The 17,220-nt window shown below is 46.5% G+C and overlaps 1 protein-coding gene across 2 annotated transcripts in view; it reads left to right on the forward strand.

The window, feature by feature from the left end:
- Positions 1 to 15,820, forward strand: part of rhcgb (Rh family, C glycoprotein b) — a 37,911-nt gene extending 22,091 nt beyond the window's left edge. The window contains exons 8-11 of one of the 2 annotated variants that reach the window (XM_072470550.1): positions 682 to 806; positions 6,202 to 6,275; positions 9,398 to 9,491; positions 15,083 to 15,820. In XM_072470550.1, the coding sequence (XP_072326651.1) occupies positions 682 to 806; positions 6,202 to 6,275; positions 9,398 to 9,490 (292 nt within the window). In that variant the 3' untranslated portion in view covers position 9,491; positions 15,083 to 15,820. The remainder of the gene's footprint in view (positions 1 to 681; positions 807 to 6,201; positions 6,276 to 9,397; positions 9,492 to 15,082) is intronic. The other variant, XM_072470551.1, reaches the window with a different exon arrangement.
- Positions 15,821 to 17,220: the final 1,400 nt, after the last annotated feature.

The raw sequence follows: 17,220 nt of genomic DNA on the forward strand, positions 1-17,220 counted from the left end.
GTGAAAATCCTGGAACTCCCTCCCAAACAGCACTGTGGGAGTACCTACACTACATGGGCTACAGCGATTCAAGAAGGCAGCTCAGCACAACGTACCCAAGGACAACTGGCGATGGCCGATCAATACTGGTCTAGCCAGCGATGTCCACATCCTGCATATGAATAAAGAAAAATAAATACCTCTGATAAATACCCCCTCCCCCCCTCAGTTAATGCTGAATCAACTAATCTCAGCTGAGCTGTTGTTAACGGTGTTAAGGGAGCCCATTTGATGGGCGGGAGCTATTTGTTTTGAGCCTTTGGCTGAGTGCTGATGCTCCAGTTCCCGTGTCAGGAATGTCTGCCATTGGGCAGCGCGGTGGCGCAGTGGTTAGCACTGCTGCCTCACGACGCCGAGGTCCCAGGTTCGATCCCGGCTCTGGGTCACTGTCCGTGTGAAGTTTGCACATTCTCCCCATGCTTGCATGGGTTTCGCCCCCACAACCCAAAGATGTGCAGACTAGGTGGATTGGCCATGCTAAATTGCCCCTTATTTGAAAAAAAAAATGAATTGGGTACTCTAAATTTATTTTTAAAAAGATTATTAATAAAAAAGAGTGCCTGCCATTGACAGCCCCAATGAGCGGATGGGCGGGGCTTCATTTTGTACCATTCCGTGACTGATTTTTTCCACTTCCTTCAGGTTAAAGGCTGCTTTTGGTTTCGAGGGTAGGTTTGCAGATCGGACGCCCAGTGTCCAGGGAGGTCATCAGGCTGCGGCTCTCTGTGTTACACTCCTTCTGAGTGTGGGGGGAGGAACGATTGTAGGTGAGTGGATCGGACTCTGATGCTAGGGGACCATGAAGTGCACAATGTAAAGACCAGTGAATGCTAATAATTAGCGGTAGGAGACTGCGTCATGAAGCTCCATCACCCTCACCCACTGACAAAATAGAGGAAGGACTCCTGGACTGATGGGTGGCACGGTAGCACAGTGGTTAGCACTGTTGCTTCACAGCGCCAGGGTTCGATTCCTGGGTTGGGTCACCGTCGGTGCGGAGTCTGCACGTACTCCCTGTGTGTGCGTAGGTTTCCTCTGGGTGCTCCGGTTTCCTCCCCGAAAGACGTGCTTGTTAGGTGAATTGGACATTCTGAATTCTCCCTCTGTGTATCCGAACAGGTGCCGGAATGTGGCGACTCGGGGATTTCATAATAACTTAATTCCAGTGTTAATATGAGCCTACTTGTGACACTAATAAAGATTATTATTAACAGTCGGACGGACCGCGATATGAATGAACCTACCATGACTGCAACCAGCCAACATACAGTACAGAGGTGGTTAGTCCTCAACAGTGGGGATGGGGGAGGCTTTCTATGGGCTCCTGCAGCTCAAAGGAAGAGGGGAGGGAGACACCTGCACATGTAATTTGTCCATACTGAGTTCAAAGTTGGAGCCCTGCACTCCACTCATTGGAGCCATCAAAGGCAGACATTTCTGATTGAGGTGGGAATGTCGGCATCAAACCAAAGGCTCCATCCCACAACCTTGAAGCTGATTCACAGGGAAAGCAAATGCTACCCATGGTCGAATAGCTTGAGGACGCTGATGGTCAAAGCTTAGCAGAATGGAACAAATGCTCCTGGAATAAAAGGGACAGTAGCAACATGGGTACAAAATTGTTCGAGGAGTAGGAAACAATCAGTCATGGTCAATGGATATTTTGGGGGGCTGGAGGAAGGCTTGTCGTGGTGTTCCCCAGGGGTCGGAATTGGGACCCTTGCTTTTCCTGATATATAGTCATGATCCAGATCTTGGTGTGCAGAGAATAATTCATTGTTTGCGGATGACACAAAATTTGGAAGCATTGTAAACTGTGAGGAGGACAGTTCAGAACATCAAAAGGACATAAGCAAGTTGGTGAAGAGGGCAGATATTTGAGAGCTGAAGTTCAATGTGGAGAAGAAGTGATGCATTTTGGTTGGAAGAACATGGAGAGACAATATAAAATAAGGGGTACGATTCTTAAGCAGGGTGCAGGAGCAGAGGGACATGGGTGTATCATTGAATGTAGCAGGACAGGTGGAGAGAGCAGTAGTGTTCCTCACTCCCCAACTGACCAGACAACACTTTCAGTTCAATAACTTCATTCCAGCTATAGCACGGGAGCCAAGCATCCACTAGGTGGCTTGCCAGCTTCCTGGACACAGAAAATGCAGGACAATTATACATTAGCTTATCTTCCAAGTAATATACCATTTGTTGGGAATTATCTGTATCCATTCCAGCTGCATAATGGTCAATTGATTTTCTTCTGTGTGCGAGCTGTGTGTCTACAGCCTCACTATAATTAATATAGCAAGGGTCCTTGAGTTGTATCTCCAGATAATCTGAGCTATTTCTCATCACTAGTTTTCTGACTTTGAGAATTTAGCAGCTATTGGCTTGTGTGATTTTTAGAGTGTATGATTTTTAACCCTTTCATTATGAAAACAAATATAATGTTATCCTTTATTAAGAGAGGAATTGAACATAATAGTAAGGGTGTTATGTTTCAGTTACGATGTGGAGATGCCGGCGCTGGATGGGGTGGGCACAGTAAGACTTCTAACTAATGTTTCAGTTTTACAGGGCAATGGTGAGACCACATCTCGAATACTCTGTGCAGTTTTGGTCTCCTTATTTAAGGAAGGGTGTAAATCCATTGGAGGTAGTTCAGAGGAGGTTTACTAACTTGACATTTGGAATGAATGGGTTGTCTTATGAGGAAAGGTTAGAAAAACTGGGTCTGACTGCGGGGTGACTTGGTTGAAGCATATACGATCCTGAACGTAAGAACATAAGAACTAGGAGAAGGAATAGGCCATCTGGCCCCTCGAGCCTGCTCCGCCATTCAATGAGATCATGGCTGATATTTTGTGGACTCAGCTCCACTTTCCCGCCCGAACACCATAACCCTTAATCCCTTTATTCTTCAAAAAACTATCTATCTTTATCTTAAAAACATTTAATGAAGGAGCCTCTACTGCTTCACTGAGCAAGGAATTCCATAGATTCACAACCCTTTGGGTGAAGAAGTTCCTCCTAAACTCAGTCCTAAATCTACTTCCCCTTATTTTGAGGCTATGCCCCCTCGTTCTGCTTTCACCCACCAGTGGAAACAACCTCCCCGCATCTATCCTATCGTTTTGACAAGGTTGATGGGGAAAAGGATGTTTCTTCTTGTGGGTGAACCAGAACTAGGGGGTACTGTTTGAAAATTGGGGGTCTCCTTTGAGTGAGTGACGTGATCCACACGTAAAGCGAGGGCGAGTGAAGTGAGGTGTATGCTGATTTCTCACAACATTGACTGAGAGAGCTGTGTCCTCTGCGTCCAAAATGCAAATATTTATTTTATTTTTACCATGTGAAGCTGATAGTTTTATTAATATATGAATGATTAAGCATTTTCTATAACTCATTTATTATTGATCGTTATTTAAGGAAGGATGTAAATGCATTGGAAGCAGTTCAGGAAAGGCTTACTCAACCAATACCTGGAATGGGTGGGTTGTCTTATGAGGAAAGGTTGAGAGGTTAGGTTTGTATCCACTAGAGTTTAGAAGAGTAAGAGGCAACTTGCTTGAAACGTACAAGATCCTGGGAGGAGATATTGACAGGGTGGATGTGGAGAGGATGTTTTCTCTTGTGGGAGAATCTAGAACTAGGGACCACTGATTAAAATTAAGGGGTCGCCCATCAAAATGGAGATGAGGAGAATTTTTGTGTTGGAAAGCCGGGAGTCTTTGGAACTCCCTTCCTCAAAAGGTGGTGGGAGCAGAATCTTTGAATATTTTTACGGCAGAGGTAGCTAGGGGGGGGGTGAAAGGTTATCGGGGGTCGGCAGGAATGGGGATTTGAGGTTACGTTCAGATCAGCCATGATCTTATTAAATGGTGGAGTAGGCTCGAGGGGCCGAGTGGCCTACCCCTGGCTCCTAGTTCATATAGATTGGACAAATCAGGTTGACAAAGTTATATATGTAAATTAAAATCACTCATGATTATAGCTGTACCTTTATCACAAGCCCCCATTTTACTTCCAGTAAACCATGTCGTGTAGTGTGGTTATTGTTAGGGTACCGATAAACCCCTCCCCCCCCAAAGTGACTTCTTGCCTTTATTATCCCCCATCTCTATGGAAACCTATTCAAGTTGTCTCTTACTCTTCTAAACTCTAATTGATACAAACCTGACGTCTCCAACCTCTGCTTAATCTCCAGAACTAAGGTCATCTCTAATGTGCCAATGTCATCCTTAATTAAGAGGGTTACCCCACCACCTTTTCCTCCCTTTCTCTCTCTGAATGTCACAACGCTTGACTATTCAGATCCCAGTCTTGGTCACCCTGCAGCCACGTCTCTGTAATGGCAATATTAGCGGGAATGAATCCAAAAAGAATCACTCGACGCTTGGGTCTGCTCCAAACATCAAAGGGTTTATTTATTACACCGGCGGGGAGCAGGCAACTGGGCTAACCAGATTCTTCTCCACCGAGTAAAGAGAATCATCACTGTTTGTACAATTTCAAATGGTTACTCAGCCCTTCCCCGCTGGACACATTCCAATTCTAATGATTACAGATTACATACATTGACGTTTAGAACAAATGAAACTGCTTACTGGGCACCAGCGAACTTCATGATCATCTCATGGACAACTAAAGGGGTTACTCATGCCCTTATGTCATCTTCCAGACCCCCCTTATCGACCGTCCTTGGGTCTTGTGCATACACAGTTCCCTATCTCAATCTTGTTACAGGCTGGTACCATTGCATTGTTCCACAGGAGCATCTGCCTGAGGGTTGCTGATTAGGAGCATTCTGCTGAATGTGCCTTTTTGCGTATTTCTGTGTGAGACAGCCCATATGAGGAATGTGGTCAAGTTAGTTAGCTAGGTTCCTTGATGCCTTGCGGACAACTCATAGTTAGTTATGAAGATATATATATATAAATGTGGGTTATATAATATTTATTACACATGCCTCTGTCCTAGGTAACCCATTTCAACAGCAATCAGATCAGATCTAGTCATTTCTATTTGTGGATTTCTATTTCTCTGTGCTGTTTTTTAAAGCCTGTGGGTGTGGTTGCGAAGAAATGGAATGTACACTAGTAGCTGCAGGCAGTCTTCAAAGTAGTGCCCTGGGATCCTTTGCATCCACCGAGCAGGCGGCTGGGGATCTCGGCTCAATGTCTGATCCAAAGGGCAGTGCCTCTGACAGCGCAGCACTCCCTCGGCACTGCACTGGAGCGCCAGCCACCCCAGAGTGGGACTTGACCTGAGAATCTGGGGAGCCTGAGGCACGAATGCTGGCCAATGAGTCAGCACAGTGTGCAATTGTACACGAGCAAAGGGCCAATTCCTTCTCGGGCGAGAAAGCATAAAGCTGATTAAATGACCTTACGGTGACAGTGCGACAGCTGCCCCGAATACAACCTTCCCAAACCTAAAAGAAACGTGCGTTAAATTCATTAAGGCACTGCACCTTTTTGGAAACCGCACAACTGAGTTTCAGAAGCCACAATCAAATCCCATTAAAAAAAAAGGCTGGTCTTTGGCTGCCACCTTGTGGTGTTGCTGTGCCATTACATTAGAGTAATTATGAAAAGCTGGAAGAAATCCGCTTGCCGAGTATGTCACATTGCAAGAATAAGTAAAAATTGTTATTTGGTGTATTCTAATCTGTAGAATAACAGCCTATTTAAAAAATGATCAGGTATCATACGTTGCAAGGGATCTTTGACACGATTGCATTTAGATGCAAAAGTCCACCTGGTCCCATTTCTTCCCGATACAAATCCTGTCGTTTTTCCATTACTGCCTACAGCTTTACCTCAGCTCATCCACCCTGCCTGCTAACCAGTTACAGCCATTTTTAATCCTCTGCCTAAAGAAATTCCTTCTGTCTTCTGCCCCTAAACCTGCCCTTCACAGTATTAAGCTTGTGTCCTCTTGTGGGGTGCTGTCGTGCGGAGATTGCAGGGCTGGCAATCTGGAAAGGTTGGTCCAATTGGCCTAAAAGAAGACAATGCCCCTTAGCTTCATTTTTCTTCAGCATCTTTTACCGCCACGTAAATAGCCCAGCCTAATTTTACAGTCCAGTCATCCCGGGAAAGTTTTAACAGTTCAAAGTTTGTTTGAAAGCCACTGATTGCTGTTGATGTTTTATTTCCCCTGAAGGTTTTATTCTGAAGTTGCCATTCTGGGGCGATCCGTCAGATGAAAACTGCTTTGAAGACGATGTGTACTGGGAGGTAGGTAGATGCGAGGGTGCAAAGTGACAGCAAAACTGGAGTTGGTCATTCCTCACCACTGAAACCGGGAGCTGTACCTTCTCCTGCTTTCAATGGGTTAGAATGTAATTATGACACAGAGGAGACCGTTTGGCCCATTGATTCCATACTAGCCAATCCAGTCAGCCCCATCTCCTGCTTATATCTCCATTGGCCTTCCATTTTTATAACTGGACATATTTAAAAGACACAAGTTTGGGTTTTTTTTTGCCATTGATGCACTTGTCAGAGTGAGCCGGTGTATATATTAATGCCTTAACTGGAGTATGTTTCTTTTTACGTAATTTTAGTAACTAAGTCTAGTCAAACGATCGCCTCAGTTAAGTGACTGCTTCACTAACACGGAATATAGCTTCATATTTCGGATCTTTCAGACACAGCGACACACACAAATATTAATTAACTAGCTTCTCACCAGAGTCATAAATTCTTCTGATTTGTAGAATTAGAATCATCTCCCACTCAAATGTTTTTCTTTCCTGGGCCTTTAAAACCTCTCGAACCCCATATGTCCACCAGGCTCCCCTTCATTCTGCTTCCTGTGCGCTTAATCTCAACATCAGCTAATCGGCACTTCCTGGTTTCTTTCCTGCACTTTTCAACCTCGCACTGTTAGAAAGATGAGAGGGGTGGGGGAGGGGGGGTGTCAGTCAGCTCAATCCGGTCTCTCTCTCTCCTGCAGTCAGTCCCTTTGCTCTATTTCACACTTCAAGCCTGGAATTGAATAAATAATGATGAAGGATTTGTAAGACACAAAATTGAAAGGCAAACGAACCAGGTAACATTTTCAAAAAGCCAAATTGTTGTGATGTGGAATGCAGTGCCTGAAAATGTGATGAGAACAGAATCGGTTGTCACTTCGAAAAGAGAATTGGATTGAAGAGAAACAAATTGCAGGGCGATGCAGAGAGAGATTGGCAATGTTGTTATTTGGATTGCACTGTGTAATAGCCAGCGCATGCATGTTGGGCCGAATGGTCTCCTTCGCTGCTGTATCGTTCTACGGTGAAGGCCATTTAGCACCAAGTGATTTCCCCCCCCCCCCCCCCCACTGGTGGGGCCAGAAAATCGGACCCACGGTTTTGAAGAGGCATAATATTGGACTCAAAACCTTAACTTTATTCTCTCTCTCTCTGCCAGAACTGCTGAGCATTTCCAGCACTTCCTGTTTTTATTTCAGATCTCCAGCGTCCGTAGTAATTTGTTCTTATTCTACTGGAACAAAGGAATACCATTCTGCCCATTGAGCTCGTCCTGTGCACTGCCGGTGTACACCCTACCCGATCATGAACTTTATTCCATTTATCTAATCTCCATGCACAGACCCATGGACAATAAGTGATTTTCATATTTCATTTTTCATAAAAGGGCCCAAACTGGTGGTCAGTGAGTTTAAAAGTCTGAAAGAAAATGTTGTTTTGTGAATGAAATGAGACCTTCTGCAATGAAGATTAGAGTCATAAGAGGTTTTACAGCACGGAACGTGGCCTCTCAACCCATCGCATCCGGGCCAACCATAATTCCAAATACCAGCACTTGGTCCATAGCCTTGTATACTTTGGCATTTCAAGTGTTCATCTAAATACTTCTTAAATGTTGGGAGGGTTCCCGCCTCTACCACCCTTTCAGGCAGCGAGTTCCAGATTCCCCCCACCCCTTGGGTGAAAAGGTTTTTCCTCACGTCTCCTCTCCAGCACGTTATCTTAACTCTATGCCCCCTGGTTATTGCCCCCTCCAGTCAGGGGATAAATACCTTCCTATCCACCCTATGTCTCTCATAATTGTGTCCTCCCAAAATGCATTACCTCACACTTTTCATGGTTAAATTCCAATTGCCACTCTTCTGCCCCTCAAACCAGCCCATCTACATCTTCCTGTAATCTACGCCTGGCTCCTCACTATTTGCAACACCACCAATTTTTGCGTCATCTGCAAACTTACTTATCACATCTCCTACATTCACATCCAGAATCATCGATGTATGCTACAAACAACAAGGGGCTCCGCACCGATCCCTGCAGAACACCACTGGACATAAACAACCTTCAACCATCACCCTCTGCCTCCTACCACTAAGCCAGTTTGGATCCAGTTTGCTAATTGCCCTGGATCCCCTGGGCTCTTACCTCCTTCATCGGCCTCCCATGTGGGACCTTGTCAAAAGCCTTACTAAAGTCCATGTAGCCTACATCAACCACACTACCCTCATCGATACACCTAATTACCTACTCAAAAAATTCAATCAAAACCATGCTATCCTTGATTATCCTGGCCTCTCCAAGTGGAGATTAATTCTGTGCCTCAGTTTTTTGCAGTAGTTTCCCTGCCATTGAAGTTAGACTCACTGGCGTGTAATTTCCTGATTCGCCTCTACTTTCTTTCTTGAATAATATCACCACATTAGCTGTCATCCAGTTCTCTGGCACCTCTCCTGTGACCAGAGAATAATTGAACATTTTTGTCAAAGCCCCTGCCAACTTCTCCCTTGCCTCCCACAGAAACCGGGGATATATTTAATCTGGGCCAGGGATTTATCCACTTTTTGGCCCGTTAAAACTATTAATTTCTCCTCCCTCTCCATGTTAAGTCATTCAAGGAAATCACAATGTGCCTCCCTGATTTCGATTCCTACATGCATCATCCTTATCCATAGTGAACACAGATGCAAAGTACTCATTTAAAACCGCACCAAGATCTTCCAGTTCCACACACAATTTGCCACATTGCACCCTAATAGGGCCCACTCTTACCCTGATCAACCTCCTGCTCTTAATATACTTAAAAAGCACCTTTGGATTTTCCTTTATTTTACCCGCCAGTGCTTTTTCATGCCCCATCTTCGTTGTCCTAATTTCTTTCTTAAGTAACCCCCTGCACTTCCTATATTCCTCTAGGGCTTCCGTTGTTTTGAGCCCTCGGTATCTGCCATAGGCCTCCATTTTCTTCCCCCTTACCCAAGCTTGGATCTCCCTCGATGTCCAGAATTCTCTGGACTTATTGCTTCCACCCTTCGCGGTTATGGTTGTTTCAGAGAAGCTGGTTTCCGATCCATTTAACTCTTGGCAACATCTTTAAATCTATAGGTGCCGGGGGAGGAAGAGGCTGCATTGTACAGTGTCCATTATGTGAACAGCCCACCGACGAAACCTGCTGTAAATGGAGACACCCAACAATAAGGTGAGCTGTGTGTTCCATTCCACAAAGCCAGTTGATGAAGGATGGAACTGGAGCCAATCATTACACGCTTAAATTTATTGACAAAGATTTTGATTAGGAGTTAGTTTTTCATGGGATGAGGGCATGACTGGCAAAGCCAGGATTTATTGCCCATCTCTACCTACCCTTGAACTGCTGTTTAGTGGGTAGTTAAGAGTTAGCCACATTGCCGTGGATCTGGAGTCACATGTAGGCCAGACCAGGCAAGGACGACGGATTTCCTTTAGTATTTATTAGTGGGGTTGCAACAATCAAAGAGCTTTGGCAAATAGTCATCCGGACTCGATACGTCAGCTCCCTTCTCTCTCCACAGATGCTGTCAGGCCTGCTGAGATTGTCCAATATTTTCTGTTTGGTTTCAGATTCCAGCATCCGCAGTAATTTTCTTTTAACAATAGTTTCCTGATCGCCACCAGCGAGACGAGCTTTCAATTCCATATTTATTATTTTCATTTGAATTCTGCCATCTACTGTGAGAAGATTTGAACTCCTTGTCCCCAGAACATTAGCCTGGGCCTCTGGATTACTAGTTCAATGACATGAGCAGTAGGCCAAGCATACCACACCTCCACATACATACTACAAACATAAATCTCCCAACCCAACTACCACAGTTGCACTCTGTGTCTATTCACGAGGATTCAAGAGAATCACCAGCTTGTGCCCACCAGCTGCGTACAATTAAACAAAGTTCATATACAATTAACACTATGTTAATGCTCATGAGGTATTAATGGGCTACTTTTGAGCACAGGCCCAATGCTGATGGAGCATTGCAGTAGCGAGATGGTTACCTTACGCCACCTAGATGCCTACGATCACCATGGTGGCACGGTAGCACAGTGGTTATCCTGTTGCTTCACAGCTCCAGGGTCCCACGTTCGATTCCCGGCTTGGGTCATTGCCTGTGCAGAGTCTGCACATTCTCCCCGTGTCTGTGTGGGTTTCCTCCGGGTGCTCCGGTTTCCTCCCACAAGTCCTGAAAGACATGGGGCGAAATTCTCCCCCAAAGGCGCGATGTCTGCCGACTGGCGCCAAAGACGGCGCCAATCAGACGGGCATCGCGCCGGCCTAAAGGTGCGGAATGCTCCGCATCTTTGGCGGCCTAGCCCCAACATTGAGGGGCTAGGCTGACGCCGGAGGGATTTCCGCCCCGCCAGCTGGCGGAAATGGCGTTTGTTGCCCCGCCAGCTGGCGCGGAAATGCGGCGCATGCGCGGAAGCGTCAGCGGCTGCTGTCAGTTTCCCGCGCATGCGCAGTGGGGAGAGTCTCTTCCGCCTCCACCATGGTGGAGGCTGTGGCGGAGGCGGAAGGGAAAGAGTGCCCCCACGGCACAGGCCCGCCCGCGGATCGGTGGGCCCCGATCGCGGGCCAGGCCACTGTGGGGGCACCCCCCGGGGTCACATCGCCCCGCGCCCCCCCCAGGACCCCGGAGCCCGCCCAGGCCGCCTGGTCCCGCCAGTAAATACCAGCTTTGATTTACGCCGGCGGGACAGGCAATTTCTGGGCGGGACTTCGGCCCATCCGGGCCGGAAGATCCAGCGGGGGGTCCCGCCAACCGGCGCGGCCCGATTCCCGCCCCCGCCCAATCTCCGGTACCGGAGACTTCGGCGGGGGTGGGGGCGGGATTCACGGCGGCCAACGGCCATTCTCCGACCCGCCGGGGGTCGGAGAATGACGCCCATGATGTTCGGTGAATTGGACATTCTGAATTCTCCCTCGGTGTAACCGAACAGGCGCCGGAGTGTGGCGACTAGGGGATTTTCACAGTAACTTCACAGTGTTAATGTCAGCCGACTTGTGACAATAATAAAGATTATTATTATTACAGGGAGCAGAAGTTCAATTCTCAGCATTATCAGTTTGACAATTTGGAACAGACGCCTGAAAAGACAGAGAAAATGAATGTAAAGCCATCAGATTGTTGCTTAACTGGTTGATTAATTCCCTTTAAGGAAGTGAATCTACCATAGGTCAGGCCTACATGTGACTCCAGACCCACAGCAATGTGGTTAGAACATAAGAACCAGGAGCAGGAATCGGCTATCTGGCCCCTCGGGCCTGCTCCACCATTCAATGAGATCATGGCTGATCTTTTTGTGGACTCCGCTCCACTTACCCGCTCGCTTGCCATAACCTTCAATTCCTTTACTGTTCAAAAATCTATCCATTTTTGCCTTAAAAACATACAATGAGGTAGCCTCAACTGCTTCACTGGGCAGGGAATTCCACAGATTCACAACCCTTTGGGTGAAGAAGTTCCTCCTCAACTCAGTTCTAAATCTGCTACCCCTTTTTTTGAGGCTATGCCCCCGAGTTCTAGTTTCACCCGCAAGTGGAAACAACCTGCCCGCATCTATCCTATCTATTCCCTTCATAATTTTATATGCTTGATTGTTAGTTTCTCTCAAGATATCTAGGAGCGGGGCAGCACGGTGGCACAGTGAGTGAGCCCTGTTGCCTCACGGCGCCGAGGTCCCAGGTTCGATCCCAGCTCTGGGTCACTGTCTGTGTGGAGTTTGCACATTCTCCCCGTGTTTGCATGGGTTCCGCCCCCACAAGCCAAAGATGTGCAAGGTGGGTGGATTGAACACACTAAATTGCCCCTTAATTGGAATAAATGAATTGGGCACTCTAAATTAATTTTTTTTAAAAGATATCTAGGAGCAGGTAATAAATATTGACCGTGCCAGAGATCCCACTTCCTGAGAATTATTTTGTAAAATATAAAACAGGACTCAAAATGCTCAGGATACAGGGATCAATTCTGAGTCCCGTGCCGTTTATGTATATTAATGATCTGAATGTGAATGTAGGAGGTAAGATCAGTAAGTTTGTAAATGCGCCGAGGTCCCAGGTTCGATCCAGGTTCTGGGTCACTGTCCGTGTGGAGTTTAGCACATTCTGCCCATGATTGTGTGGGTTTCGCCCCCACAACCCAAAGATGTGCAGGGTGGGTGGATTGGCCACGCCAAATTGCTCCTTAATTAGAACATAGAACATTACAAGGGAAGGGAATATACAATGAGTGATAGGACTGTAGAAAGTACAGAGCACCAGAGCGACCTTGGTATGCATGTACATTGATCCCTGTAGATAAGGTGGTTAAGAAGGCATATGTGATACCTGCCTTTGAAATGAAAATGAATGAAAAATGAAAATCTCTTATTGTCCCAAGTAGGCTTCAAATGAAGTTACTGTGAAAAACCCCTAGTCGCCACATTCCGGCGCCTGTTCGGGGAGGCTGGTACGGGGACTGAGGCATAGAATATAATAACAGAGATTTAACTAGTTAGGCCTCAGCTGGAGTACCGCGTGCACTTCTGGATGCTACACTAAGGAAGTGATTGCACTGGTGGGGTAGTACAGTGGCGTAGTTGTAGCACTGCTGCCTTGAGGTCCCAGGTTCGATCCCAGCTCTGGGTCACTGTCCGTGTGGAGTTTGCACATTCTCCCCGTGTTTGCGTGGGTTTCATCCCCACAACCCAAAGATGTGCAGGCCACGCTAAATTGCCCCTTAATTGGACAAAATGAATTGGGTACTGTAAATTTATTTTTAAGAAGTGATTGCACTGGAGAGGGGGGCAGAGGAAATTGGGCAGGATGTTGCCTGGGCTGGATCCTTTCAGCTATCAGGAGAAACGGGATAGGCTGGGGTTGTTTTCCTTGGAGCAGAGAAGGCTGAGGGGGACCTGATGGAGATGTATAAAGTTATGAGGGACGTGGAATAGGGTGGATAGGAAGGAACTTTCCACCTTAGCGGAGGAGTCAATAACCAGGGGGCATAGAGTTAAGATAACGTGCTGGAGAGGGGATGTGAGGGAAGACCTTTTCACCCAGGGGGTGGTGGGAATCTGGAACTCGCTGCCTGAAGGGGTGGCAGTGGCGGGAACGCTCACAACATTTAAGAAGTATTTAGATGAGCACTTGAAATGCCAAAGTATACAAGGCTATGGACCAAGTGCTGGAAAATACGAAAGGTGCTTGATGGCCAGCTCGGACATGATGGGCCGATGGGCCTCTTTTCATGCTGTAAAACCTCTATGACGAATATGATCCGGGTGTAACCTCCTCTTCACTGTACTCTTCAGGAGAGAGACAAATGGAGACAAAACAACAACTTTTATTTCTAGAAACCTTTCACATATTGAAACAGGAGCGATATAAAACAAGTTATGATGACACTAGGCCATGTAAGGAGATATTACAGGTCAGATAACCAAACATTTGGTCAAAGGGATAGGTTGTAATGGCTGGACTTATCCAACCAGCCATTCTCGCCGGCGGAATCTGCTGGTCCACCCAAACTCCTGCCATAGATTCCGTGGTGGGGGTGGCGATAGGACGGGATACTCCATTGACAGTGGCTGGATCTGCTGATCCCGCTGCCGGCTAATGGCGGCAAGCCACCGCCGCTACACTAGGGGCAGCACGGTAGCATTGTGGATAGCACAATTGCTTCACAGCTCCAGGGTCCCAGGTTCGATTCCCAGCTTGGGTCACTGTCTGTGCGGAGTCTGCACATTCTCCCCGTGTCTGCGTGGGTTTCCTCCGGGTGCTCCCGTTTCTTCTCACAGTCCAAAGATGTGCAGGTTAGGTGGATTGGCCATGCTAAATTGCCCTTAGTGTCCAAAATTGCACTTAGTGTTGGGTAGGGTTACTGGGTTATGGGATAGGGTGGAGATGTGGACCTTGGGTAGTGTGCTCTTTCCAAGAGCCTGTGCAAACTCGATGGGCCGAATGGCCTCCTTCTGCACTGTAAATTCTGTAAACTCCGCGGGTGGAATATCCCAACCCGGGAGATTCTTAAAGAAGAAGGTGAGGTAGAGAGGTGGGGATGTCTAGGAAGGGGATTCCGGACCTCAGGGCCTGGGCAACTGAAGGCGCAGACACCAAAGGTGGAGGATTTTGACTGGGAATGCACAAGTGGCCAGAATTAGAGGAGCGCAGATATCTCAAAGGGTAGTGGGGTTGGAGGAGATTACAGAGACGGGGCAGAGGATTTGAAAACAAGGATGTGTATGTCAGTCAGTAAGCGAGACTTGCTGCGAGTTAGGATACGGGTGGCAGAATTTGTGACATCCGCAAGGTTACGAGGGTAGAATGTGCAAGGTGACCCTGAAATAGTCTAGTATAGAGATAGCAAAAGTATGAATGGAAAATTGAATCTCAAACATTACTGATCGTCTAGTGACTGCAGGAAAGAGGAGGCCACACCTGGATCATATTCCGTGGCCTGTTTTATAAAACTTCATTCTCTAGATTTGGTGGGTATCTCTGGCACAAACAACATGTATTGAATAAATAGCTGCAGCCTCGCTAGCTGGCCACAGGGGGGCGCAGTTCAGCTCTGAACCACAGAAAAGACAAGGGAGAAGGAAGGGCACTGGGGTGAAGAGTTTAAGAAAACATATAAAGCATAATCTGCACCGAGATTGAAGGAAAGAGTGACAATTTGTACTAAGAAACATTGGAGATGGGATGAAATCAGGTGAGCAGCCTATTGAAGATGATCCTGCTTGCAAAATGATTATGTCTGTGTCTCTTTCTAGCCTCTTTTGGGTCGTATTCAATTTTATGAAGCATTTTCAGTTAGAAAACAGAAAAAGAGCATTTGTCGAATACCTCTGTAAATACTGAACAACGATTAAAATCAGCACCTTCACTGACCTCATCCGGAAATGAGCAATACAATCCGTCTTCCTTCATGACTCCAGGTAACGGGTGATGGAATTCTTCGGGATCCTCTCGGAATGAGATGGCAGGGATCAGGACCACGACCAGTTCCATCTCTTCAGCAACATTTACCACGAACGATTGCTCTCACTGAGGACTGCTCGGTCTCCCTCGAACCATTAGCTCTTTTAAGGACGGATCTATTCAGAGCCAGCGACTGTCGCCAGCAGCTCCTTTCATCTCTTTCGTTTCTCTGTAAATTCCCCTCTGATTTTCCTCTGTTGAAGGGTACTGACTCTTGCTGGGGCACAGGTGGCAGCCTCTACCCTCTTGATCTCAGATTGGAGGCCACATGGTGAATGCCAGAACTGTGTAGAGGGCCTTTCACCACCAGAGAGTGGGGTACGTTTTTTTCTAAATGGTGTGCTCACTGTTGTAGTGGCAACCTGCCACCCTGTGTGACACCAAAAAAGAGCCTCCATTTGTTCTTATTCAATTTCCACACACATGTGAGGGGGGTGGTATTGTCAAATGTGTTATCGAAGAACAATAAACATGAGACAGGAAATCGGCAACTTGACTTGCAGAACCCTTGTCCAGTCCTGTTTAAAGCATCTGCTAATTTGCTTATTACTTGTTTTCCATTGGGTGTCAGTGAAAAATGATCAGGGAGGAACTTGGCGGATTTTATTTGCCCTCTCTCTCCCTGGTTCAGACCACAAAGGCCAACCCAGTTGCAGCATTGGTGGTCTGAATTAGGTCAGCTGACTCCCTGCCAAGAACATGTTAAGATTTGTTAAGATCATGACTGATCTGATTTCAATTCTACTTTCTGGTCCACTCCCTATATCCTCTTGTTAATCTAGAATCTGCTCCCTGTACCCTCTTGTTAATCTAGAATCTGCTCCCTGTGTCCTCTTGTAAATCTAGAATCTGCACCCTGTACCCTCTTGTTAATCTAGAATCTGCTCCCTGTATCCTCTTGTTAATCTAGAATCTGCTCCCTGTATCCTCTTGTTAATCTAGAATCTGCACCCTGTACCCTCTTGTTAATCTAGAATCTGCTCCCTGTACCCTCTTGTTAATCTAGAATCTTCTCCCTGTATCCTCTTGTTAATCTAGAATCTGCTCCCCGTATCCTCTTGTTAATCTAGAATCTTCTCCCTGTACCCTCTTGTTGATCTAGAATCTGCTGCCTGTACCCTCTTGTGAATCTAGAATCTGCTCCCTGTATCCTCTTGTTAATCTAGAATCTGCTCCCTGTATCCTCTTGTTAATCTAGAATCTGCTCCCTGTACCCTCTTGTTAATCTAGAATCTACTCCCTGTATCCTCTTATTAATCTAGAATCTGCTCCCTGTACCCTCTTGTTAATCTAGAATCTGCTCCCTGTATCCTCTTGTTAATCTAGAATCTGCTCCCTGTATCCTCTTGTTAATCTAGAATCTGCTCCCTATAGCGTCTTGTTAACCAAAAATCTATCATCTCAGCCTTAAAAAAATATTCAATGACCCTGCAAGATGCAAATTATTATATGTAGCTTGGTCAGACACAGCAGTCCTGTACCTGGAAGGCCCAGAATTTCATCGATGACGTGTGTAAATTACACCAAAATTGACGCGCCAATCTTGCTAATTGAAATGCTAATTGGGAAATTGTGCACCAGATTCTACCACTGAACTCGCTCACCCGGTTTTCATAACGGAAGCGCAAACTGACATTCGAAGCATATTGAAGATGGTTGGGCAGAGAGTGGTAAGAGAATTCACGGTGGTTACTGGCAGATGAGGGCCGTCAGGGGATCTCCTCGTGATGAGGAGGGCGCTCGATCTCCTGGCTTGTACAAGAACGAGTGTCTATGTCCACTTGGCGGTGTCCACTTTGCTCAGACCCCAGTTAAAAAGCAATTTGAGGGGTTGATTACTGTCGGGGGACCACCAATCAGCATTTTGGAATCAGCCCGTCTACCCCTTCCTGGCACTAAACCTGGAGATTTGTGGAAATGGAATTGGATC

The sequence above is a fragment of the Scyliorhinus torazame genome, chromosome 12 (genome assembly GCF_047496885.1).
Source record: "Scyliorhinus torazame isolate Kashiwa2021f chromosome 12, sScyTor2.1, whole genome shotgun sequence".
Classification (NCBI taxonomy): Eukaryota; Metazoa; Chordata; class Chondrichthyes; order Carcharhiniformes; family Scyliorhinidae; genus Scyliorhinus; species Scyliorhinus torazame.